The 25,482-nt window shown below is 45.3% G+C and overlaps 3 protein-coding genes across 50 annotated transcripts in view; 2 read left to right on the forward strand and 1 right to left on the reverse strand.

Annotated features, from left to right (window-relative positions):
• The window catches only part of DOC2B (double C2 domain beta), a 30,031-nt gene extending 26,731 nt beyond the window's left edge, over positions 1–3,300 (forward strand). The window contains exons 7-9 of the mRNA XM_086859738.1: positions 257–338; positions 531–627; positions 1,275–3,300. Of these exons, the coding sequence (XP_086715864.1) occupies positions 257–338; positions 531–627; positions 1,275–1,411 (316 nt within the window). The 3' untranslated portion in view covers positions 1,412–3,300. The remainder of the gene's footprint in view (positions 1–256; positions 339–530; positions 628–1,274) is intronic.
• Positions 3,301–3,900: 600 nt separating this feature from the next.
• Positions 3,901–13,633, forward strand: LOC111937820 (pinopsin). Of its 2 annotated transcripts, none has more exons than XM_086859792.1 (5): positions 3,901–4,224; positions 4,820–5,002; positions 5,465–5,610; positions 5,804–6,043; positions 6,482–6,700. In XM_086859792.1, exons 1-5 carry the CDS (start codon positions 3,969–3,971, stop codon positions 6,617–6,619), a joined length of 963 nt encoding a protein of 320 aa, XP_086715918.1. In that variant the 5' UTR covers positions 3,901–3,968; the 3' UTR covers positions 6,620–6,700. The 2 variants fall into 2 exon arrangements, with proteins under 2 accessions (XP_086715918.1, XP_023795102.2); XM_023939334.2 differs by lacking the exon at positions 6,482–6,700 and adding an exon at positions 8,703–13,633 and having other exon boundaries at positions 3,914–4,224.
• Positions 9,165–25,482, reverse strand: part of TEX14 (testis expressed 14, intercellular bridge forming factor) — a 32,314-nt gene continuing 15,996 nt past the window's right edge. For 7 of the 47 annotated variants that reach the window (XM_086859752.1, XM_086859761.1, XM_086859754.1 and 4 more), the window contains 19 exons: positions 24,521–25,461; positions 23,741–23,844; positions 22,698–22,777; positions 21,805–22,071; positions 21,095–21,195; positions 20,696–20,809; positions 20,246–20,336; positions 19,438–19,528; positions 18,272–18,334; positions 17,117–17,241; positions 16,163–16,296; positions 14,842–14,893; positions 14,278–14,343; positions 13,480–13,557; positions 11,818–11,935; positions 11,556–11,651; positions 10,810–10,919; positions 10,355–10,418; positions 9,165–10,183 (listed from right to left, as the gene is read on the reverse strand). In XM_086859752.1, coding sequence (XP_086715878.1) covers positions 10,147–10,183; positions 10,355–10,418; positions 10,810–10,919; positions 11,556–11,651; positions 11,818–11,935; positions 13,480–13,557; positions 14,278–14,343; positions 14,842–14,893; positions 16,163–16,296; positions 17,117–17,241; positions 18,272–18,334; positions 19,438–19,528; positions 20,246–20,336; positions 20,696–20,809; positions 21,095–21,195; positions 21,805–22,071; positions 22,698–22,777; positions 23,741–23,844; positions 24,521–25,461 — 2,732 coding nt within the window. In that variant the 3' untranslated portion in view covers positions 9,165–10,146. Of the gene's footprint in view, positions 10,184–10,354; positions 10,419–10,713; positions 10,920–11,058; positions 11,099–11,555; positions 11,652–11,817; positions 11,936–13,479; positions 13,558–14,277; positions 14,344–14,841; positions 14,894–16,162; positions 16,354–17,116; positions 17,242–18,271; positions 18,335–19,437; positions 19,529–20,245; positions 20,337–20,695; positions 20,810–21,094; positions 21,196–21,804; positions 22,072–22,697; positions 22,778–23,740; positions 23,845–24,520; positions 25,462–25,482 lie in introns of those variants that run through there. The other 40 variants (XM_086859740.1, XM_086859751.1, XM_086859743.1 and 37 more) reach the window with 17 other exon arrangements.

Raw genomic sequence — 25,482 nt, forward strand, 5'->3', positions numbered from 1 at the left:
CCCCTAGGGTCTGGAGATGGGATAATCGGTGCTCTCTGATTGCAGCCAGCAGCTGGGCCTGGTTCTAAGGTGGGGAAATGCTGCCTCCTCCCAGCCATCCCCAGAGTTTTGGCAGGGGAGAGCAGGGGAGGAGGATTTGGAGGTTCAGGGGGCTCAGCCACCCACCTCACGCTGGCTCTGCTCAGGAGCTGGTCCTGCAGCCACAGACGCTGCCCCCCTCACTGGGACCCACGGGGATGCTTTGGTCTCCTTGCAGTTACTTGAAACCAGATGAGGACAAGAAATCCAAGCACAAGACAGCGGTGAAGAAGAAAACGCTGAACCCCGAGTTCAATGAGGTGGGTTTGGGGTGGGTGTGGTTCTCACCGAGGGGCTTTTCTCAACCTCAGACTTAAAAGATAAAACTCCCCCTACCTCAGTCACTGTGTGAGGGATTGGGGTTGGGTTCCCCGTGGGCAGCAAAGCCTGAGGAGGAGGATGAGCTGCCCCAGCCCCTGTTTCATCCTGATTCTACCTCTGCTCCTCCACAGGAGTTTTTCTATGAGATAAAGCACGGTGACCTGGCAAAGAAAACCTTAGAAGTCACTGTGTGGGACTATGATATCGGGAAATCCAACGATTTCATAGGTGAGTAGCACACTCCAGAAGGTCTCCTTGGCCTCTTTTTTATTTATCTTCATTTTCTGTGCCTCTTCCTTCTCCTGCACTCCTGCAGCCTCCCGGTTTGTTCTCCATGCCCACGTTCATTCTCGCTGGGTTTCAGTTCTGCTTTTATCCCTCTCCTGCCCCTGAGCCTCTCAAGGAGCATCCAAGCAGGGAGAAAACGCACCTGCCTCTCCCCTTCTGTTTTCAGATGTTTTCCTCTGAGTGAAAAACAGGTTTAACAGGGAGGTTTCATTTATCTCTGTTGGATGTCTGGGCTTGTTGTGATTTTGTTGCTGTGATTTATCACTACCAAGAGCCCGGTACCTCTGGCAGCCGCTGTGATTGCAGAGAGCCCTTGGCACCAGGGACAGGGGCACTGCCAGGGACAGGGGCACTGCCAGGGACAGGGGCACTGCCAGGGACAGGGACACTGCCTGGGACAGGTCCCACACCCCAGCCATCAGGGGGTGGGGAATTTGGGCCTCATTTCACATCAGCTTGGATGCTGCGAGGATGCTGAATCACCCGGTTCCCTGCAGCATCCCCCGGTGTCCCTCGGCATCTCTCAGCATCCCTCGCAGAGCCGATGCTCCCCCCACAGCTCTCCCTCTCTCTGTCTCCCTCCCAAGGCGGAGTCGTGTTAGGAATTAATGCCAAAGGGGAGCGGCTGAAGCACTGGTTCGACTGCCTGAAGAACAAGGACAAGAAAATCGAGCGCTGGCACACGCTGACCAACGAGCTGCCGGGCACCGTCCTCAGCGACTGAGCTCCACAGCCTTTGGGCTCATCCCAGCTTTGGATCCGGGGGATCCCGGGACAGCCAGGACAGCAGGACACCCCACAGCAGGGCCTGGCTGCAGGGAAGCCCTTCCCAGGGAAGAAGGCACAGGTGGTTTGCTCTGGCGGCCGCTCCCAAGGCTTTTCCAGAAGGCCTCTTTGCGCCCTGCCGCGCTCCCAGCGCCGCTCTGGAGCGGGCACGGGCACACTCACGCTCACACTCACGCAGGTGTGCACCCCTGCATGCACTGCAGTCTGCCTCCTCTCCCTTACCTTCTGCCTCTACTCACTTACCTTCTCGCTGCCTTGCAAGTCAGTGGCAAAAATGAATGCGTCCGTCCGCGTCCGTGTGTCCGGCATCGGCAAAAGGCGTCCCTAAAAACACACAAAACACAGAACTGTCTCCTCGGGGCAGCTTGTGCCATATCTCTGGTGGTTTGTCAGTCTCTGTGGTTCGGGCCTAAACAGTCTTTTATGCATTTAAAGCTCCTCTGTTGGAATGATTGTGTAAACCTGGAAAGAGTGTTCGCTTTCCTTCCAGGAATGTTGTGCTCGTCCTCTCCAGTAACTCACGTGAAGGCAGCAGAGCTGTGCAGAGCACACTTTTCCTCCTGGGATCGGGCAGCTTCACATTTGGGAGGCAAAAGAAAAAGCTCCCTGGAACAGCCTGGCTGTTCTTGCTTCCCAGGACTGGCAGCAGCCTCTCTGCTAATGAAACCATGCCATGCAGCAGCACGGCTGTTTTTCCAGCAAAGCCAGCTTCCAGGCTGAATTTTTCTATCGTTTTTCCCTTTTTCATCCCTTTCCAATTCAATCAATTAATTAATGAAGATGCTGAGCCTCGTAGCTGAGCTGGAATTGTGTTTGTAGTTCAGCATGGCCGTGAGGTTTGATTCATTTTCTGCCTCAAACAGCATCCAAACCAAATAAATTTCTGTGTATGGCACAGTAATAATATATGAATATTACCATAATCTCAGATATCATTCTCTGTGATCTGTCTTGGCTCATCCTCATCCCACCAGGCACCCAGTGGGATGAGCTAAAACTTTCTAGGAAATGCTGCACCATTCCCAAAATTTCTTGAAGCCTTTAAAGGATGATTTCTTAGGAAGAGCTGCTCTTTGCCCACGAGTCTCAGTTACCCTCAGCTTCCAAGCCCCTGTGCACGTATTGCCAACTTCATTTTTGTCTCTTGGGAAGCAGTGGAATCTCTGGAAACCTATGTTTACTTTTCCAAGTGACTATCGTGTTACACCTTGTTACACTCTGTTTGATATTGGGGGGAGATAAAAGAATAAAAAAACCAACATTCATAGGGGTTTTTTTAATAACTTAATATTTGTAATGCATCCTGCAGATATGCATGGATTTTATTTGAATGCTGGCAGCCTGTCGAGTCAGATGTTCCCAAAAATCCTTCCTGGTCCAGCACTTTAAAACCTGGCTGGGGTCTGAGCTTCCAGGAAAGCTCCAGGAGCACCAGGTTGGCTGTGCCTCCCTTTTCTGGCAAAGTTCCCTTCAATCCATCCTTTTTTCCAGCCTATGGAACTGGTTTATGCCTGAGGTGGAGTAGGACGTGTGTGTGTGTGGGTTCCTTCACTTTGTGCCCCAGTCTTTTCTAAGTGGACACTCCGTCCCTCGTCCCAGCTGCATGCAGAGTTGGTGGTTGTCATGCCAGGCCTCGTGAAATGTTTGGTACCAATGTTTTGCTACCATGTGAAGGCTGCAGAAACCATCCTTACCTGCATCCTGAGAGACTTTTGTATTTCAATATTACCTATCTGTGTACTTTTGGTCAGATTTGTTAATATTTATAATGAGAACCGAAAATAAAAAAGTTAAAAAAAAATAAAAATTTAAAAAAAAAAAAAAAAAGGTTGATGCTGGTGGTGCAGCTTTTGAATTTGGGGGATGGCAAGGATTTGGGAAGAAATGGTTTTAAACCAGAGCATTAGGGGCTTCTTGGCCCAGTATAGTATAAATACTATATATGTACTTAAAAGCATTTATAAAAATATATATGGGGATATATATATATGAAGAGAGAAAATACATTTATATGGCCCAATTAAGTATATATACTACATGTCTATTTCTATTTATTTATGTTTAATATGTATTTAGTAGCTGTGAAGCCCAGCAAATCCAGGGCACGGGGAATGATCTTCAGGTGCCAAGGCCGGGCTTACAGGGAAATCCAACTGGAAAGCATGAGTTAAAAAAAAATATTTACTCAATTAAATGATGCTCTGTTCAGTCATCAGATTTTTGTTTAAGTCACTCTTTATCCCCTCGGGAATAAAGAGCTGATTATAAAAAGCGGGAGGACAAACCCTTCAGATTAAAATAAAGCTTAAGGTATTTGGATGCCAAGCTGCTCTGGGGCACGTCAGCCCCTCCTGCTCTATAAAGAGGCTCTGCTTTTGGGGAAGCTCACCTGCCCCAGGTGCTGCTGCTCCATGGACAGCACCCAGGAGCCCCCAAACAACGGCACCCCGGGGCCTTTTGACGGCCCCCAGTGGCCCCACCAGGGCCCCCGGGCCATGTACCTGGCGGTGGCCGTGCTCATGGGGCTCGTGGTGGCCTCGGCCTCGGTGCTCAACGGCCTGGTCATCGTGGTGTCCATCAGGCACAAGAAGCTCCGCTCACCCCTGAACTACATCCTGGTGAACCTGGCCGTGGCCAACCTGCTGGTGACGCTCTGCGGCAGCTCCGTCAGCCTCTCCAACAACATCAGCGGCTTCTTCGTGTTTGGGAAACGGCTCTGCGAGCTGGAGGGCTTCATGGTGTCCCTGACAGGTAAGGAGATGAATTCCAGAGCTGCCTTGGGCTCTGGCTGATGCTTTTGGGTTTGGCAGAGGGGCTTTGGAGATGTTTCACCACCTACAGTCAACACATTGACGTGAAACTCGTGTCCTTCAGCCCTTGGTTGGCATTGGGAAGGGTTGGGGAGAAGGTTGGCTGCACCAGGTCAGTCCTGGTCTGGACAGTGTGGGAAATGCCACTTGGGGATGTGGGGAATCCTTGTTTGGGATGCATTTCATGGGTGCTGGCTGCTGTACCAGCACACCTGGGGCTGGCTGTGCACCAGGGACAGGAAATTGAGCAAAAACTCTGCTTGAGGACACTCTGTTGTTGTAACCACAAGGCGTCACAGCCACCCATTGCCAACCTCATTTCTAAGGGCCAAAATCACAGTTGTCCGTGCTGTGAGAGAAGCAGTGCCAAAATCACAGTTTTTAACGGCCAAATATCACACCTCTCCCTGCTGCAAGGAAAAAACATCCAACTTCTTGTTCAAACAATATTTACTTGAACTAAACCATCATCTACCAGGTGCAAGCACAGGCAGCAGAACCTGTCCCTGAGACACAACCCCTCGCTGTCCCCCCAGGCATCGTGGGGCTGTGGTCCCTGGCCATCCTGGCCTTGGAGAGGTACCTGGTGGTCTGCAGACCCCTGAGAGACTTTCGGTTCCAGCACCGGCACGCTGCCAGCGGCTGTGCCTTCACCTGGGGCTGGTCCCTGCTCTGGACAACCCCACCACTCCTGGGCTGGAGCAGCTACGTGCCTGAAGGTAAGGGAGATGTGCATCAGACTCCGCTCTGTTGTCTTCTTGCGTCTTGGTTTCAAGCCCGGGGTAGCTGGAGAGTGTTTGTGCTGGAGTTTAAGGGGTTAATCACTCCTGTTAATATCTCCTGCTTGCTCAGCCAACACTCCTCGCCTTGAGGCTGTTCTTTGGAAGTTCCCCAGCACAGGACACTCTGCAGGTGTTCTCACTGGAGGCAGGAGCTGCTCTGGCTGCTGGAGCAGCACCCAGTGCACACCCAGCCCAAAGCTGCCCTTGTCAGGGCCTGGCACAACTCCACAACAAACCACAGAGGGCACCTGGCCAGCCCAAAACCCCAGTGGCTGATCTCCAGGCCCTTGGGGATGGAAAAGTGAGGGATGTTTGGGTGGCATGGCTGTTTTGGAGCCCATCCTTGAGCCCTGATCCAGGCCCTAACTGGTTTAGGCTCATCCCCAACCTTTATTCCAGGCCTGAGAACCTCCTGCGGGCCCAACTGGTACACAGGTGGCAGCAACAACAGCAGCTACATCCTGGCCTTGTTTGTCACCTGCTTTGTGATGCCCCTCAGCCTGATCCTCTTCTCCTACACCAACCTGCTGCTGACCCTGCGGGCGGTAAGTGCCCCCAGCTCGGCTGAGTCCGTGCCGTTCCCAAAGCGTCTCCATCGGGATGAAGAGCCTCAGGGCAGGATCTGGGGACAGCCAAAGGAGCTGGCACCTCCTGGCGCTGCCATCAGGGCTCCCAAGGGATGGAAGTGCTGTTCCAAGCTGCTGACAGGCACCTCTCTCTCTCCCCAACTCCCCGCAGGCCGCGGCGCAGCAGCAGGAGTCGGACACGACGCAGCAGGCGGAGAGGGAGGTGACACGCATGGTGGTGGCCATGGTGGTGGCCTTCCTCACCTGCTGGCTGCCCTACACCACCTTTGCACTGGTGGTGGCCACCAACAAGGACATTGTCATCCAGCCAGCCCTGGCATCCCTGCCCTCCTACTTCTCCAAGACGGCCACGGTTTACAACCCCATCATCTACGTCTTCATGAACAAACAGGTGAGAGGGAAAGCTCCAAAAAAAAGCACAGCTTCACTGGGGTGCTGGAGAACAGCTTGACAGGCCCAAAAATCCTGGAGGAACCGTCTATCCTATCTGCAAGTGTGGTCACTGTGTGTCACCCAGGGTTGCTGTGTAAGCAGCAAGGATTTGGGGAATAAAATGGAAAGGGAGGGAAGAGCCTGCGAGGCTGAACAAGAGCTCATTTTCTGCTTCCATGGTTTTATGGGGTCAGGCAACTTAATGTTGGATCACAAGCTGCTCGTTGAAGGTACAAAGCAAACAGAATGAAACTTTTATTGTCCATAAACTGCAGAGTTGGGCTGGGAATAGACAGAGATCTTTCCCAAAATATAACCAGCATCCAACCTGCTGAATCTCGAGGTGACACCGAATTTCTGCTGCCACAAATAACCCACCCCTTCCTTCCCTGCCCAGTTCCAGAGCTGCCTGCTGGGAATGCTGTGCTGTGGTTACCACCCCCGAGGGATGGGGAAAACCTCTCCAGCTGCCCCCAGTCCCCAGGTTGCTGCAGAGGGGCTGAGGAACAAGGTGTCACCATCCCACCCCGTGTGACAGCTGCCACATCCTGCCTGCCACCAGTGCCAGCTCCAGGATCTGCCTGTGCCACCCACAGCAGCACAGAGGGGCTTGGGGTGGAGCTGGTGGGGGGCTTTCAGAGGTTGGAGGGGTTCCCCAACAAAAAACAAACAAACAAAAAAAGACATGACAGTGTCTTCTTGCAGGCGAGGAGCCATCCCATCATGGGAGAAACTGCAGATTATCACTACTCCACTCTCCTAAGGAACCCCCTCCCTCCCAGCCCCTCACCTTGGAGCCTTTCAAGAACACAAAATAAAAAATGAACAGTAATTTTTCCTCAGTGCACAACATCCCAGATTTCTGTTTGGCCCTGAGTCAGGTGGAAAATGATCTGTCACCATCCCCAGACAGACCAAGCCCTGTCTGCAATGTCTGGTCCTGCTGTGAAGTTCAGGGAGATGCTGTAAATCTGGCAAAAATCCAGCAGGAATGTTTAAGAGCCAACTGTGTTAATAAACACTAATAAATACTGAGCAAGTTCATCTGTTTTATTGGCTGATAGAGGGTTTGACAGAAAACACATCGCCTCCTGCCACCAGAGCTGGCACACCCTTCGTGGCAAGTGCCACAAACATCGCTACAGAAAGCCAGAGGAAAAACAGATGCAAAGTTAATTTTTTTTTTTAGAGTTAAGGCAATAAAAGGTCTGAACCCACTGATTTCCCAGCAAGGGTGAAAACAGAAATGGTAATGGGCCCCAAGGCAGAGCAGAGGTGGCACTGCCCACAAGCAGCAAACAAAAGATGCCAAAGCCTGTAAGGATAAAATAAAAGAGAAAAAACCTCCATGAGGCTTCACACCTCATCTTAAATCTCAAACCACAGTGTTTATCTACCCCAACTGCAATCACACTTCTGTTTTTGGAGGCAGATTCTGTCATTCAGGAGCCCAGGAAAGGCTTCTAAAGGTGATATTGAAGGCAGGATGTGGCTGAAACTGGGTTTCATCCAATTCCTCCATCTCTAAAAAAGCCTGCCTGCCTTCAGAGCTGCCTTACAGATTTTTGATCCTGAACCCTTGAATTGCTTTCAAAATTAGGTGATTCACAGCCAGGCACCCCAGAAATTTGCACTGCCATGGAGGATGATGAGATTTGGGAGACTGAGGGTTTGGGTGTTTGTTTTTTTTCCACTATCTGAGAATCTCTGCTTCAAACCAAAAATAAATCAAAAATCCCCAAACCAGCCCAGTAGAAAAGAATGAAACATGCTGGAGCAACCTGGTCTAGTGGAAGGTAGCAGAGGGGTGGAACTAAATCATATTTATGGTATTTTCCAACCCAAACTGTTCCATGATTCCATGACCTGGAGTGGGGGGACAGGACACCCATCCCCATCCCTGTGTCAGCCTCCCTCTCTCCTGCTGTGCAGAACAGCTCAGCTCACACAGCTCAGAGAGGAATTAGAACAGCTCAGTATCACTGTTTTAATTTAATTATTTGGGCTTTCATTCTCTGGGAAAAGCAGCATTAGATGGGCCCCTCTGATCTCCTCTGCTGTCTTGCACTGGTCCCTGTTTAATTGTTCCTGTTAATTACAGCTTTTGTGTCCGTGCTTTATATTATCAGGATGATTTACATCCATGCTAAACTTAAATCTGGGAAAGTACAAGCAGCTGAGAAACTGAAATCTCTGTTATGTTCTGGCCCCGATAAGGAGATCAGACAGGCTATGGGGCTATTTGAAAGGCCCTGCATCAACAGAAATAAAAATTCTCCACAGTAAGATTAAAAAAAGATAGGGAAACAGTTCACAGTCTGCTCACCATTTGGTCCCACAGATAAAATAGAACAAGAAATGCAGGAAGCTGAGATTTTACATGTTGCAGCCCAATATGATTGATAATTCTGTGCATGTGAAAATGCTCATGTGCTCTTCCACCACACTGCTGCAGCCCCATGGGCTTTAGCTACTTTTTATTTAATTGAATAAGCCTGAAACACAACAAAAACACTGCCCAAAGTGAGAGGGAATGACCCTCAGTTAGGAGGCACAAGCCACCAAGGATCACACAATAAAAATTTGCAATTTAACTTTTGCACTCTCTATCCCTGCAGGTAACACAGCCCCAGGGCCATGGGGAGCAGGATCTTGTTCCAGCAGCTCCTGTCAGGAATAAAAATCCTTCTGCCTGGAGCACAGAAGTCCCACACAGAGAATCCACATTGGTACAAGCCTGGGTTAGAAAAGATTAAACCCTTTTTTGGACAGAATTGTGTCACAGCCCGGGGTGAGGCCTGTTCTAGGCCTCGCTGTTACCCTGAGGCGCTTCTGCTCCAGCTCTGTCACTGTCACAACAGGACAAACACATCAAAGATTTTTATTTTCTCTTGATCTTTCCTCAGAAAGCTCCCTCAGCTCTGCAGCATCCTCCCTGGAGCAGCTCTATCAGTACCTGGCTGTATCACGGTCTGATGATGGGAAGCAGCATTAGAAACAAGTGAAAAACCCAACAAAACAACCCAAAAAATGAACCTCATGGTTCATTTTTCATGAGAAAGAACCACATGGCAACACAATAACCTTGGAAACTTTTATTAATGTTGTTAAACCAAATTAACAGGTACAGAGCTGGAGCATTTCCCTGCAAAAACAGGAATGAAGATGCAAAACTTGACCCACCCAGATGTGCAAAACCATCTCAAAGCCCTGTGTGTCTGTCAGGGAACAGAACAACCTTCACTCCTGCACTTTGAACTGTATTTATCACAAAAAAAAAATTTGTTAAGTATGAAATTGCTGTGCCCATCAAAATTCTAATCCAAACTCAATTATATCTAGGGATTTTTTATTTTTTGTTGTTTTTTATGAGTCCTACCAAAAATGTGGTTGAATTAAACATCAGGTATCTTCATAACAACCACATTTTTTTCACATTCTTGTCTGATGCTGGCAGGGAACATATTGCTGCACTTGCAATCTCTGGAGAACACTGCCTTTTCCTCATTAGCTTTTTGCACAGCAATTAATCCCTTTAATCAGTCAAATCAGTTCAACACTAGATCACAAAAGCACTAAGTAAAGAGAAAACAAGAAATTACCTTGTTAAATTTAATGAGCAAGGAAAAACAGACACTACATGGGCTGTAACACTCTAGCATGGAAACATTTCAGTGCCTGAGCAGCACCAGCAGCCCACAGAATTACAATCATTTTGTCTTTAATGTGAAAACTGCATAATGCAACAGAGCAAGAAATTCTTTAGCTTATGAGAATGAGCACGTGCAGAATAAAAACCAGTTTCATAAGGATGTGACAGTAAAAAAAAACAGTTCACTTTTGCAACATTGACACTGCCTGTGCATGCAACAGTGGCATCAAACCAGTACAAACCATATCAGAACACATAGCATTAGATTTTCTTCAAAATTTGCTGCTGCACTTAAAGCAAGTCTGAGCTTTACAGGTGTTTATGTGGCCAAAAAGGGCTGTAATTCACAGACTAAACGCTGTGCAAGCAGCAGCAAGCAGGTGATGTGTAGAATTCATTCACTCTCTGTTTTAATCATGGAGAGAGTTCTCATCCAAAACAATTATCCTGCAGGGGACAAAAAAAAAAAAGAGGAAGAAAAGGGTTGTTTTTTATCATATAAACAAGATGAAGGGAATGGGATTTCATAGTGCTTCTTTTTCATGGAAAACAGGAATGCAGCTCATGCCACACATAAATTTCCAGCACAATTTCAGTTTAACTCACAGAGAGTCTCACCTGAAGGGTGGAGCTGGAGTCAGCCACTGATGGGGGTGGAATTTCTGATCTTTGGGGTGCTGGTCTAAAAAACCAGAGAAATTCAGTTCAGAACATGAAAGCCACACAACACCCCAGAGACAGCAAGTGAATCAAGTGCTACAGGTTTCTCTGCCTGATTCATTCAGCCCCATTTGGAATCAGAGCTCAGCCCCAGCTCTGCTGGTGCATCACCCAGGACCCTCGTGGTGATCAGAAACCAATCCTGGTTTCAGGCCCTGGAGCCCAATCCCAGCTCAGCAGTGGAGCTCTGACAGAAACCAGGGGCACAGCTGCTGATGCTGTCCAAAGACAAGTATTGTCACACCCCCAGGCTTCTACATTTAAAAATCACCATCAATATTTTCAAAAGTAACCAGAGATTTGGAACATTTCAAACTTTGGGTGCATCCAGCAGCTCTACAGACAAAGAGCACCTGCTGAAGTCCCTGCACAGCTTCCTGGTGCTCTGCCTCCAGCCCAGGCTCCACTCTCCTCTACTCCAGTCTTCCTTCCAGCATCTTCTGGATCCTGCAGGCTGGCAGCCCTTCAATGACAGAGTTTTCTATATCATCCTCTCTCTTTTTATTTTTGAACAGGATGAAACAGAAAATTGTGATGCCAAACACAAGAATGTCTCAAGTTCCTTAGTGAGACAGAGTTAGGGACGAGTTATGAGCACTCACTGTGGAGTTGTTCAGAGTTACTGGGCTCTGATCTTTAGCTCTAAGAGGAAAAAAAGTTATTTGGGATATAAATCTTTTCCTTAAAATGATGTTTTCTGCCATGTTCTTCAAATTCTCTAATATACTGCCATGAAAGCACAACCATTTTCACAAATTCTTCTTTATAAAGAGCTTTCATGACTCTGTTTTCTTCATGCACATTTTCTCTGTCTCAAAAAATTCCCCCATTCTGTCAAATTGTCTCTGATTTCTGTGAAGACCAAGCACTGCCTTCCAAGCCTGTTGAATTATTTGCTTTCCACCTACAGGAAATTGTATTAACAAATCATTCTTTTCCCTCTCAATTTAGTAGGAGAGTTCACAATGATGCCTCCAGGCAAGTTCCCTGACACTCCACTCCCTAAGGAGTCACAGCCCATTTTCTGAAAAGTCCTGCACAGATCTGCACACACCTCACAAAATAAACCCTTGAACACAAATATAAATTATCAGCTCACCCAAGAGCGTGTCCCTGAGGTTGTTCTTGGATCTCCTCATCTCCAGGAACTGCATGGAGCATTCTTTCCAAAATATCATCCAGACTGGAGTGAGCCCTGTTAAACAAAAGATTTCTAAGTAGTGGTGACAAGGTTCATGCTGCAAATTTCCAAATAAAACAGTCAAAAGGGTATTTAAGGTTTTCTGTAAGCATTGAATCTTGCTAAAATTCTAAGTCTTTGTAACTCAAAGCCAAACATGCCTTCCCATCTTTTTTCATACCTTTCTGTATCCTCTGCTTGATTAAATGACTCCTTAGTCCATAAACTCTGATTTATCTTCTCATTTCTCTCAGATTCTTTTTCTGACTCTCTGTTTTCCATTGTAACTTGATCAGGAGCTATTCACATAAACAGCAAGATTTTAGTATCAAAGGAAGATAATAAAGACATTTAAATGTTGTTTTCTTTGCTGCACTTGGGAAATTTCCAGTTGCCCACTTCTCAGTCACTCTTTTCTCATTGGCCTGATTTTTTACCAGATGAACAAAATCCCATTATCTGCAGCCAAAAGTGGCCAGCAGCAAGGCCCAGATAAATATTTCACTCCAACACATTTCCAGATTCACAGGACTCAACATTTTGTTTCCCACTGAAATGAAAAATGCATGTGGAAATGAATCTTTAATCTTTCCTTTCCCAATCCCAGATATAGGAGAGAAATCCAAGGGAAACCTGAGCATGTCTGCTTGGTTTGCCTACTGATCAAAATCCAGTGATTTCCCCTCAAAGACTTATCAGCAAGTTCTGTTCCCCACAGAAATCAGGGTGAGGATTTGGCTTAGGGTGGAGAGAGTGAAAGACTCCAGGGGCTGGGAAGGGCATCCCATGGGATTTCTCATCTGGAAATTCATGGTGATGGGGTTAAATTTAGGTTTAGGCTATTGGGGAATATTTCAGCCCCTTCTGCTGGGCTGTGATAAAAGGAAGCACGAGGCTGCCACAAGAAATGGGAGTCTGAAATAGCTGTGCTTTATGCAAATACAAGAAAACCACAGTGATTGAGCAGCCAGCAATAGCCTGCTGCAGTCCTCTCCCCCTAAAAACAAGAAGCTCCAATGAACTTCCATCCCTCAGGAAAAGACTTAACAAAGCTGTAGGATAACCAAACGTGTGCCAGCATCATTCTCAAGTGACTGTGCTATTTAGCTTTTTACAGACTTAACTCATGTTCTGCCTTTTTTTTCTTTCCTTTTTTTGTCTGCTTTATTTTTTATTTTTTTTTACTGCTGCTCACTTTGTGACTCACTGGAGGAAAAAAAAAAGCACAGCCTATAAACATTTAGGTTTTCTGCTCCTCTGACACGACTTGTTGTACATCTAAAAATGATTCCCACTTAGCACCATTTGCATTTGCAGCAGCACAAAGATTCACCACTCTGCTGTCTTTGTAACAGAGCAGGAAATACAATATTCATTACCCCAGTGGAAGCTATTTTCTTACTCTATGAAATCAGAGGCATTATTTCATGCTGGAGAATTAGGAACATTAACAGGTAGGGTGCACTGGCCACTTTCTGAACTGAATCACCCTCCCAGAATGGAAACTTCAATGGATTTGACATCACCTGCCCACCACCTCTCCTCCTGTGGGTGTTGTCACCTGTGTTTGAACACAGCACAAGCTACAGTGGCATAATAAAAGCAGAAAATTAATTCTCATGGTTAGACCTGCAAACCTCCCACAGCAGCTCCCCGTGGACTTCAGAGGGAACACACAGGGAAAGGCAGCAAACACTGGTGAGGGCACCAAGCTAAAAACTGCAGTTTATTGTTACAGCTGAACACACAGTGACGTGTTCAGAGAGAACTCAGAGGCATTTTGCAGCAAGGCAAAAGGAATTTTCTATTTTTAATCTCTACATTGGGACTGTTAGCAACAAACCATTCACTTGTACTCTGGAGTCTTGCAATCCCATCCCTTCCGAGTCTGGAGTGATGGAATCTTGCTGCTTTAAGTGTTCTGTTAAAAACAGCATTATTTCCATATTGATCTAGGTTGACTATACACTAAAGTACCATAAAACTTTATCCAACCCTAGAGGAAAACTTGTACATGATTTATAATTCTTTCATAGCTTAACCCACAAGCTGCATCATTAATGCCATCATTAATGGCATCACTGATGATGCTTATCTCCACAGGTTCTTGTTTTGGTGAACGAGGAAATAAGGTCAGGATGGACATTTTAATTATCCCAATGTCTGCTGTTAATTTAGGAAGAGCTTAATGATGGATAAGCAAAGCAAACTCTTCTCCAACACCCTCCCCGTGAAAACCACACAGCATTTTTACACCTTCTGACTGGAGAGGTGTGTGAACACAAAAAGAAATGTAAATCACTGAGCTCTGCACAGACACCTGGGGGGTGCAGCTGCCTCCTCTAATGAGGAACACGAATTGCTCCAGGACACCTTTGAAAAATTCAGTGTACACAAATTCCTCTCTGTGTTAAACTCCACCTGCACTCAGTGTGCTGTCAGCAGCAGCAAGGAACCACTCAGAGAAATGCAGATGCTCCAGGAACTGCCAGTTATTTAAGCTGTCGATGCCCAACTTCCTAATCATTGACTGCAACTAATTTGGAAGCTCTGGTGTATTTTGCCAGTGAATGGTCTGGGAGAAATCCTGACTGAGCACAGCTGGAAAGCCTCCCACCGTTTGGGGTGAAGTGCCTCTTACCAATTTCATCCAGCAGCTCTTGGGCTGGTGGAGGCAGCTCATCAATGGAGAAGGGCTCTGAGAGTGCTGAGACAGAGAAAAAAAAAAATCTAGTTAATTATCAGTGATTAATCCTTAATAACTGTGACACAGGCTTACACTCTGATAGCATCTTGCTTACATATTTCATTTAACACCCTGCACAAGCCTGGCTCATTCACATTTTATCAAATTTCTCTAAATAATTCCATAATGGAAAAATGATTTCAAGCCAGACTTGTGCATTCAGCTCCCAATGCTGTATCAGAAATTTGAGGCCTGTAATATTTACACTTCAAACTGAGGTTGATTTGGAGGTCAGAGTTCTTAGTCTGCAGGTGCAAACAGAAAATCCATAACCTAATTAGCACCAGCAGTACATGGTTGAGTGCAAAGCTGTTTATCCCTCTAAAAAGAGACATCCAGGAGCAAAAGAAGAAGGGGAAAAAAGGAAAAATATTTAATAGACTGCTGTATTTCTTTTCAAACGCAATTCTCTGTTTATTGAACAATTTATTTTGGCTGGGGCTGGGATAAAAGACTTACCATGCTCCTGCCTGGTGTTTCTCAGGGATGAAGCAACTGGTGGCAACCCAACCTGTGTGAGATCAAACAGAATGAAACACAAGAAGATAAATTGAAAAATTGCTGATCTTCAATCCTCCCCTTCAACATCCTAAATCCAAAATTAGGTAGAACCTTCAATTAAAGCCTGAGCTGACCACTAAATTTTAAACTAATCTTTTAAATCAATCCAGAATATGAAAACAGAGTAAGACTGATGTGTCAAAAATTTTGCTTAGGCTGCTGTGCACTCTTATTTTAGCTGTGAGCTACCATCAGCTACATAATCTTTATTTCCACACTCTGAATGGATAATTGGATGGGAATTTTCTGACTGGACAGTTCCAAGACTTCTTCAATTCCCATTCTCTGCTGGAATCCTTCATTATTAAAGCCAGACAAATCTGTTAATCAGAAGAGCCCCCCGAAATTAAGAACTGGTCATCAGAGGCAAATCCCCACTGCTCTCAAAATGGGAATATGCACTTAATTCTAGAATAAGGTTTTGGACAAGAAGTGACAGCATCAGCAGAGCCACTCAGGACAGCTTTGCCCTGTAAATGAATGTAATGAATTCCAAATGTTGTGGCACAGGAGCAGGGTGGCACAGACCTGCCTGTGTCAGGTCAGCTGCACAATGAGCACTCGCTGCTGCCCTGCCTGAGCAAACTCTGATTCCAGCTCTGAACGACAGCCCCAGCAGAGGAAACATTAACAAAGGTGAAAAGGCAACTATTTTATACCAAACTGTCTGCAAAGACAATTTGAGGAAATGCTGTGGCTCAGCAACACCTTCAGAGCCAAAAAGATCCGTGGAAATTGCTGCAGTGACTTTGGAAACTCTGCACTCCAAAGGGAGGGGCTCTGACACAACAAAACTGATGAGACTGGGCAGATTTTATGTGCAGAAAAAGGACAAAGCCCTGAGCCAAGGGCTCCTTCAGCCCAAGCTCTTCGCAGGTTTTTATCACTCTGGTGTTCCAAGATTCCAGAGGCTGGGAAATGAAAATTCCTTCCAGCCAGAGAAGGGATGGAGGGCAGGGAAGGGCCACTCAGAGAGAGGCCAACATTTATAAGGGAGAGGAACCCAAATCTTTGCATAATCAGTGGCAACACTGCCTTGAAATCAAACAGGACTTTTCCCACTTCATCAACAGAGCCAGGACTCCAAAATACTCACAAAGACCTACAAGCATTTCTCTGTTTGCATTTATTTTTAGGAAAAGTATTGTCAAAAATATTTTTAAGGAACATTAAAAGAGTATTTAAAGAAACTCCTGGCCTAAGTTGTTTTCTGACTTACAGGCTCTTTCAGTCCAAATGGGAAAACTCTTGGAGCCACCACTGGAATTTCCATGCTCCTGTCCCCTTCACAGGCTGTGGTGAAAGTCTTGAATGCTGTGGAGGAGGTTTCTTGAGAGGCACAAAAGGAAGAATCTGAAGAAAATTCACGGCAGTGTTTGTATTTCTCAAAGGCTGATGGAAATCTTTCCCCTAGAATTAAAAAAAAAACAAAAAAACCCAAAAACAAACAAACAAAAAAAACCCAACAAAAAACAGGGAAAAAAAAAAGAAAGGACAGCAAAGCTGGAGAATTATTTCTGGAATTTTTGTGTGTTTATCACATTTCAACAGAAGCAGAATAAAGTTTAAAGGGAACAGGCACCTGCACAAGAAACTCTTGAGAAACTGTTACCCATGAAAGACCAAACTGAAAACCCAGGAGATCCACCTCACACAAAACTTTGCCAGCTGAGAAATTCCAGCCATTGTGTTACACCAAATTAATGAAGCACAAAGCAAATGTTAATTCAAGCCCTCTTAAGCACTCCAGTGCAAAAAACATTTATTGTATTATTGAACTTGTTACCAACACTCAAACCACACCGAGTGCTCATGAAATTGCCTTTAAAATGCTAAAATTCACGTGTATCAGTTCAAACTTGAATGACTTAATTTCTGATTTATGAAGGCTGCCAATGTCTTCCAGAGACCTTTCAGGCAGTGACTTTTTCAGCTGTGTCCCTGTGAATTCTCCTTTAATTCTATGTCTTTGCTGGAGAATGAGATTTCTAACAACGGGAACAGCATTTCTTGTGGTTTCTCACTGCAAGCCTGACATTTCTGCAGTGTCAATGGAGCACCCATGATTCACCTTGATGATTTTTACATCAAAAAGTCCTGGCAGAAAGGTCTGGCTGGCACAGAGAGGAGAAATCATTCCCTGTGAATCCTCTTTTTCCCCTCCCTGCATTACCTGAGCCCAGGGGGGTGCTGACACTGGTGGGAGCGTGGCTCAGCCGAGGTGTTTTACACTCCACACCCCTCTGGAAGTTCTGCTCACAGGGGATGCTGGACAAATCCTGAATATCTGCCACTGATCTGAATTATTGAGAGAGGTTCTGACAGTTAGAATAGCCACTTCCTGCACCTGTGAATCACCAGATCCTGCTATTTTCAGGGTCTTGAAATTTTAATTTTGTGCAGTGTTATCTAGTTCACTGGAATGGAGGGAGATGTTCCCTTTGAAACTTCCCACAGGAATACTGGAAGGCCCAAAAATCACCATCCTCAGGAATGTTGCAGAGGCAGAAAAGGTTAATTATTTCCTTCCCCTTCCTTTCCAGGATTTTTTAAATAATCCTCCTATAAAACCAGCTCAGGAAGCTGCTTCCAGAAATGGCAGGAACTCCAAATGTGAACCAAAAGGCAGAAAAATTCCCCCAAAGCCAAGGGAAAACCTCAAGGGTTAACAAAATTTAATGAGCCATTAATTAAGACTAAATGTAGGTCTTGGGAGCATTTAAAAGAATGATAAACTGAGACTGCTGAAGATCTGCACAGGCACTGAAACACCCCCAAGTGAAAAAAATGAGATCGAAATTGATCAAATTTTGAGGAGATACACCCTGGATTAAATCGTCCTCAAAGGCCAAGAAAGGAACAGACACCTCCTGTAAATCAGTAATTTTATGCAAATCTCCATTAGCTGTAAAAATAAATTAACTTCATTAGTTGAGTCACAAACATATTCTGCTAATTTTTTTTCCCCCTGAAAATCACAGGGCTATTTCTGTAATAAAATTTATTTGGCTCCACACGAGCAATTTGCTCTTTAAAGTGATTTTATTTCCCCTGTGCCATATGGAGAGAAGGAACGAGGAATCCTCACACTTTAATGGGAAGAAGAACACCCAGATTAACAGCAAGTTAATTACTTCTGAATATGAAAATATTTCCAACTAAGGACAACTCTTTTACACCAATCTCACAACTTTTCACAGGAAAATACTCTCTCAATACTCTGGGGAGTTTTCTTTTGGTCTGGCTCATCTCCCTGTCTTGCACCAACACAAAATTCTTTAGTTAATGACCAATCTGCTGAAGTTTTGCTATAAAATGTGGCTCTTACACATCTTTTTCTTGGCATTCTTCCTGTGGCTCCCACAGTGTCGCTTCTCGTGCAGCATCCACACTGAAACGAGGGAGGAAAGGTCATATTCACCCTCAGAAAATTATGGAAATAGAAGGATTTGGTTTCCTTTCTCTCAGGAAGTTTAAGCACTACCTTCTCTCTGAGGTGGACTGCAGCTCATAAACACTTTCTGCTTAAAACCTTAGAACGTGGAGACTGGTAAAAAGTGTAATTTTAAACAGATTAAGGATCTGTTAAAACTTTTAATCAACATTTGCAGCTCCAGAACAAAACTGAAATGAAATAAAAAAACCCAAAATCTAGGAATCCACACCACTCCATTGTTTCATCATCCTTTGATCTGTCTCAGATTATGCCAAGGCCACCCAAGGTCAAAGAGGATTAGGCAGATGCTCAGAGAGCAACATCCCCTCTGTCCTGCTGCCAAAGTTCCTGAGTCAAGGGAGCAACCAAAAACATTCTTTTTTTATCCTAAAGCTGAGTGATTTCCACTGCTGGTGCCTCCCTTTGGCCCAGGGGACTCAGCTCCTGTGTGGGGAGGAGGGAGCCCAGCCCTGACAGTCACAGAGCTCTGGCCAAATTCTCCCCATACTGGTAAAATACAAAATTTACAGGACAAAAACCCCTCCTGTTTTTCAGAGACAGCCAAATCTCCAAGAGTTCAGAGAGTGCCAAACCTGATGTTACCCCCAGGCAAGATCCAGTGAACATTCCTGCACTGGGCTCATCCCCTGGGATTGGAAAAGGCAGGATCTTCACTCCAGCTCCACAACCAAAGCACAACAGAATTAAAGCAGATGACTGAAGCCTTCATTTGAATTATCTTTGCTCCGTTTCAGGCTCTGGTTTATCAGTGGAAAAGGAATTGTGATATGTACACGGCTTTTTTTTTTTTTTTTTTCTTATTTTAGCTCCCTCATTAAGGCAAAAAAACCCCACCAAACTCTACAAAAAGACAAAACCCCTTGAGACCTGTGAAAAGCCCTTTTCATATTCCCTTAGCAAGGAGTTATGTAGATAATCATTAAAAACCATCACTGGCATCTTATTTGAATATTAGATATATAAGCAGAATTAATGAAGAGAGCACACTTTAAAAGCTAATTTATGCCTGAAGGAACAATGAAAATGAGTTTCTCTACCTGGCTCCAGGCATTTGGCTCAGCTGATTCACTCCCAGCTTGTTACTGCCACTGCTCTGTGGTGTTGTGCTGCAGAATAGTATTTTTCCTCCTGAATACAAATAACAAATGTTCCCTGTTATTGGCTTTTGCAAGTACAAAAGAAAACAAAACAACTCATTGAACAGGAAATTGTGACTTTATTAAATTTTTTTTTTTATTATTTTTTTTTTGTCTGAGTTCTTGCGACCTTTGTTGTTATCGAGAGACAAATGTGTTTTAAAGATGCATTTTCATAAACATGGCACAGCTGCCAGACAGGCACTGAAGCACTGGGGAATATCACAACATTTACAAATTTGAGCTAAAAGAGACAGCAGAGTAAGGAAACAATGATTCTTCCATTATTCTGCACACGCACTCTGTCAGCTCTCACTGTTTTTAAGCCCAAGATCCTCCCAGCAATGAGAATATTAATGTGTAAATACAACTCTAATTCAGTTTCCAGCACCACAGCAAGTTGCATAAAAAGATTAAACTTAGCCCCAGGGTAAAAATAAAAAGGTTTCAAACAAGTTTTTGTTTTGGCTTTTTAACTGAAACACAGCAAAGTACATAAACACTGCATCTGAAATCATTTCAGGCACTGCAATGCCCAAACCAAAATCCTAAATGTCCTGAACTTTCCCAAAAATAATGAGGAATAAGAGATCAATTGAGCCTGAAGAATGAAGGTCCAGCCTTGTGACAGGAAAGCTGCTGGCAAAAATTTCAATGCAACAATTCCATGTCCCTGACTCACAAGTGCTTCAAGGAAAAGGACATTTACCTGGAGCCTGAATTCCTGATGCTGCATCTCCAGGTAATTTCTGTAAAAATCCTCCACAAACGTCTTCTGCTTTGCCCTCAGAATTTGAGGTCTGAAAAGGGGCAAAAAAGAAAATTAATTCAATTTTTGACAGAGCAGCAGCAAAGGGCAGGACAACCCTCCCAGGATGATGTTCCTGATAATGAGTGGAGAGAAAAACTTTTCAGGAGCTCCTCATCAAACAGCCCAGATTGGATTTAACAGGAAAATAGAAAAGTTTTGCATCTTACAGAAATCAGTGGAGATTAATTGACTTACTCTTACCTAAATCTTTATTTGCAGGTACTATTTCAAAAGAAAAGAATAATAATGAAAAAAAATCTCCCATTTTCCACAGCTCTTTTCAAATCAAATGAGAGCACAATTAAACCACATTGTGTAGCCAATGTCCAAAAAAAATGTTCTTTTTACCTCTGCTTCTGACCTTCCCTCAAGAGCAGAAGGAAGGAAATAATCAGGAGTGAAGAATTCTTCAGTCACATCAGGAGGTGAGTTAAGAGAACCATGTAATTCCCTTGAATGTCCCTGTGAAAGACATCATCACCTGAGATGATCTCACTCTCTATTAATAAAAAATACATATTTCAGCCCATAAAAACCACTGAAATTCTGAAATTCTATTTAATTTGTTCACTGGCTTTCAACCCACATCCTGCTCCTTGTATTACCTTTGTTTATAACACAAAGTTACCATAAAAAGGGGGAAGGAGGAGGGGAATTGTTACTCAGATCAGCTCAGGATGCAACACCAGGCTAAACTTTTCCACAGAGAAGCAGCTGCCACTAAATTCCTTGGATTTCTGTACATACTCTAGAGAGATTCTCAGCTTGCTGAGGAAGGACTGAACTCTCAGGAATGGCTGTTCCAGACTCTGCTTGCTCATCTGGTGCTGGGGACTGGCAGCTCCTCCCTAGGATGTCAGAATGGAACAAAATTATTAAGCAAAAAAAAAAAACCAAAACAAAGACATGAAGTGAGTGATCTGAGGCACTGCTGGAATATCAATGAGAGCAGACAGTGACACTAATTGTCTGTCAGGAACACGGAGGAATAATGACATTTAAATGCTCACCTCATTAATTAATCTAAGCAGGGGAACCTTGCCCTGTTCCTTTGTCCAGAACTTTTTTAAAAGCTTTACCTACTAAGCTGCTCCAGAAAAAAAAAAAAAAAAAAAAAAAAAAAAAAAGTAAAAGCAGATGTGTGTGGTGAGACTGGAAGAAATAAAAGTGTGAAAGCACACTCAAGGGTCTGAAAGCTTTGGGTTTCTCATGCTGATAACAATAATCAGTGATGATGAAGGCTCCAAGCTCCTTCCCTCCACCTATTAACACCTAATACTCATCTTATCTCTATTTATGCCCATCAAGGAGTGACTGACTTGCTCTGAGGGCAAAACTCTGGAAGATAAAATGGACAATTCTTGTAAAAAAAAAAATAAAAAATCACAGCAGCTGAAATCTGTCTGGAAATGGAAGGAGACAAAAAGAGAGCAGAGCATTTTCTTTCTCAGCCTCACCTGTGGAACTCGTGAGTGCAGGCTCCAGATCGCTCTCCCCAGATTCAGTTCTATCCTCAGTGCCCAGGTCCCAGGTCTCAGCACCCTCAGCTGGCTGCCAGGCACACCTCTGCTGGTCCTGGCTGTGTGGGGCTCCAGCAGGGACCTGCTGGGAGGTTTCCTTGGCACTTTCTGCTTCACTTTCAGACGTGCATTCACTGGCAGGGTACGGACAGCTGAGCCCCAGCCGGCCTGAGACCGCTCTTCTGGCCAACTGCTCCACTTCAGCTACACCAAAAGAACAAAATTACCACTTCACACCACAGAATCTGGACCCATACCACAGAATCTGGACCCACACCACAGAATCTGGACCCACACCACAGAATCTGGACCCTCAAAGCATCCCCTGCGTTTCCTTGTGCCTTGGAATTGGTTCATTGCAGACTTGGAAATGTTAGAGCTGGTAGCACGACAGCCTTTGTCATGAGAAGAGCTGAACACTTCCTTCCATTTTAAATGAATCTTAAAACCTGCACAAATTGTTTAACTCAAGTGTCTCCAGGAACAGGTTTTGTTAGTCTGACTCTCTATTATCCGTGCCCGTGCTGCCATCCACTGGGCACTGCCATCCCTGCCCTTCCTGCACCCACACACCATCCAAAACCAGGATAGAAATTCCTTCAGCTCCATCAACCCAACGTGCCTGGGATTATTTTATGCCCAGAATGTGCAAGACACGGGATCCCACTCACTTGGATTCCATCCAAGAACCACCTCAGAGAGCTTCAGCAATTCAGGCACAGAGACCTCTCCTCGTGTGTTGAGTTTAATGCACTGCACTGCAGCGAGATTTCTGATATTGAAGCTGATTTAACACTGATTTAACACTGATTTAACACTGATTTACTCACTCCTCCATCCTGACTGCATCACCCTCTTCTTCTCACTCTTTTTTTTGCTGCAGAATTCAGCCCTTGGTTTTGAATGGCACCTGCAGTAAATGATCATGAAATGCACAAACTCCTTTAGAGCACGAGCATATTGTGTCAAGTATTCCCCAGCCAGGAAAAGGCTCCAAGTTGTTTTTAACATTAATTAGAGCACGTGTGCTCTCAGCCTTTTAACAACCCAGCAGAACCAGCAGATTGAGCAGCCAGAAGCTTGGAAAGCACAGACAATTATTTAGGTCTATTCTAGATTAACCAGACATTCAGCTCTGCATCTCAGAGCTGTCAGCTGCCTTCAGATGCTGCAGCTCCCAAAACACACCATGGATGATGTGGGGATTGTTTTATTGAGATGATCACAGTTTCAGAGCTGGACAACAACTCTCCCAGCAGAGTTCACTGCCTGACCTTCACTGACCATGTCAGCACCTGGAATATTTCTGTTCTAACCTTTACCAACAGGTCTTTCTGATCCAAATAGATCATGGATTAATTTTAAGTTTAAAGTTTAAGTTTAACTGCAGCAGTTTTCCTGATTTGACCAAACACTGAAAGAAGTGACAGACACTTTCCAACATGAATCTGCACAAGTTTTGCCAGGTAATTTCAACATGTGCTTTCCATTCATGCTTAAAAACACAAAGAGACGACTTTAAAAGTATTTATATTGGGAATTGAAGGAGGCTGTGCCCAGAGAGGAGAACCACCTCTATTAATATCTTCCCAGATTTCCCTCCTTAGGCACTGGTACAGTTTTGGACCACTGACCTCCATCCCAGAGGCATGTGAAATCTTTTTTAACACCATTCTTTACCACAAAGTGCCCTGTCACAGCAGCTCTGCAGCTGACAGTGACTCACAGCAGGCTCCTCTCTGTACAGATGGCTTTTGCCTTACTGAGGAACATTTAATGCCAGCCTTGATCCTGATGTGCCTCCTTCTGACAGCGTCTCTCTCCAGATGAATCTGTCAGAATTAACTCTTCTATGAATAAGATCAAAACTCACCACTTCTCCTCTTCCCTTCTTGCTGCAGGATGTGAATCAGCTCCTCTCTGACACTGCAAGTTGAACTTTTTTTGGCACCTCGCAGCCACGTGTGGGAGGAAATGCTGAAATGAGTCCAACAAGCCATGATTCAGCACACTCTGGGCATTCTGCTAATTACTGCCTGAGCTGTCTGTGAGGTAGCCTAAGAACAGGACAGCACAAACTTTATTCCCTGAGTTCTATTTTAGCTGCTCTGCTCAGGAGAAAGGATGACAAGTCCAGGCCTCGGCCTAACAAAATCTGCCTCAGATTTATGGCAGGTTTCAGGTGCAGGAAGACAATCAAAATGTGCAGCTTCCAGGGAGATGAGTGGACCTGAATGACTCAAGAGTATCCCCACAGGAGATATGTACTTGAATTTCTCTCTTTCTCTTTGGTCCATGTATTTAATAATGAAAGTGATCCAGAAACCCTTCCCAATAACAGTTTAGGCCTCAACACAAACAAAAATACTTCTCTACTGGCCTTTTTCACAGGAGTCCCATCTCCATTTGAGTGCAGAATTTGGATTTTAACCCCACCCTGAGCCACTGGATCAGTATTTCCCTGGCAGGACTGGAGAGAAAGAGGAAATGCTACAATTGCACTGCTGGGCTGTTTTCATTCCTGCATATAACACACACAAATACCTTTAAAAGGACAGATTCACCCTTCCTCTTGAGCACCACCCATCCCTGCATCTCTTTGCCTGCTGAGGAACACAGAAATGAAAACCAGGCCCCCTGCTCAACACTTTACCTCCTGGTTCAGGCTCACTTCATCATCCAGGCCTCTGCCCCCGCTGCAGCCCGGATCACAACGGCTGGCCGCAATTTTGCTCTTCCACTTCTCATTTTGAATTGCCTCTCTTTCCTTGGCTGTCTTGGGAACAGCCTGGAAGCTGTCTCTGCCTGGTGCCTGACACCTTAATGATGGTGGAATGTAGTCCCTGGATGGTGGACCTACAGCCTTGTGTAAAAAAATACCAACTCCAGAAAAAGCTTTATTGGTATTTTGGAAAGGCCCATCAGGCCCATTCCAGCGTCTTCCTTGAGAACTTTCCTTAGGAAGCAGATTCATCCTGCTTTCCTGGAGCAGCTTCTTCTGCTCTCCTATGGCATTGAGCCTGTCCAGGATCTCCTCTGTCCTGCTCAGGCAATCTCCTGCCTGCTGCACCATGCTCTGCATGATCTTGACGTCAAGGACGCATTTGCTGATGTGCTGGTCGCTTTGGGAAGGGCTGCTCAGCCTCCTGCCAGCATCTCCTCTCACCTGGGACAGGGCTGAGGCTTCTCTCACCCTTTCCTCTTCTTCTTCCTCCGTTTCTTCCTCCTCATCCTCTCCAGTGAACCCCGTGCTGGACCCCAAGGATTCCCCTTCCTCCTCATCCTCCCACTGGCTCTGATCTCCTTCCTTTCGCTGCCTTTCTGCATCCTTTGGAGCGTGGCCTAATCCAGGTCCTTCTTCCAGGGAGTCTTGGGGACCTTCTGGATAACTGGCCATGATTTCATTCATCTCAAAGCTGCACAGGCTCTCATCCACATCACTCTCACTGGAGCGAAAAGCTCCTGTCTGCACTTCAGAGGAGACATCGGGGCTTGTGTCCTGTGCAGCTGGCTCTGCGCTGGCTGCTGCCTCCTGCACCACCACAGCACTGCTCTCCCTGGGGAAAACAGAGCCTGTGGGGGCAGAAAAGCCACCTGAAAAATTCCATTTGAAAC

This window comes from Cyanistes caeruleus, chromosome 21, assembly GCF_971803275.1.
Source record: "Cyanistes caeruleus chromosome 21, bCyaCae1.hap1.1, whole genome shotgun sequence".
Lineage (NCBI taxonomy): Eukaryota > Metazoa > Chordata > Aves > Passeriformes > Paridae > Cyanistes > Cyanistes caeruleus.

Excerpts from the sequence above, each read along its gene's own strand:
- LOC111937820 (XM_086859792.1), top strand. The coding sequence starts at position 3,969 with ATGTACCTGGCGGTGGCCGTGCTCATGGGGCTCGTGGTGGCCTCGGCC. Across the intron at positions 5,611-5,803 it reads TGCTGCTGACCCTGCGGGCG|GCCGCGGCGCAGCAGCAGGA; the intron begins GTAAGTGCCCCC and ends AACTCCCCGCAG. Across the intron at positions 6,044-6,481 it reads ACGTCTTCATGAACAAACAG|TTCCAGAGCTGCCTGCTGGG; the intron begins GTGAGAGGGAAA and ends TTCCCTGCCCAG.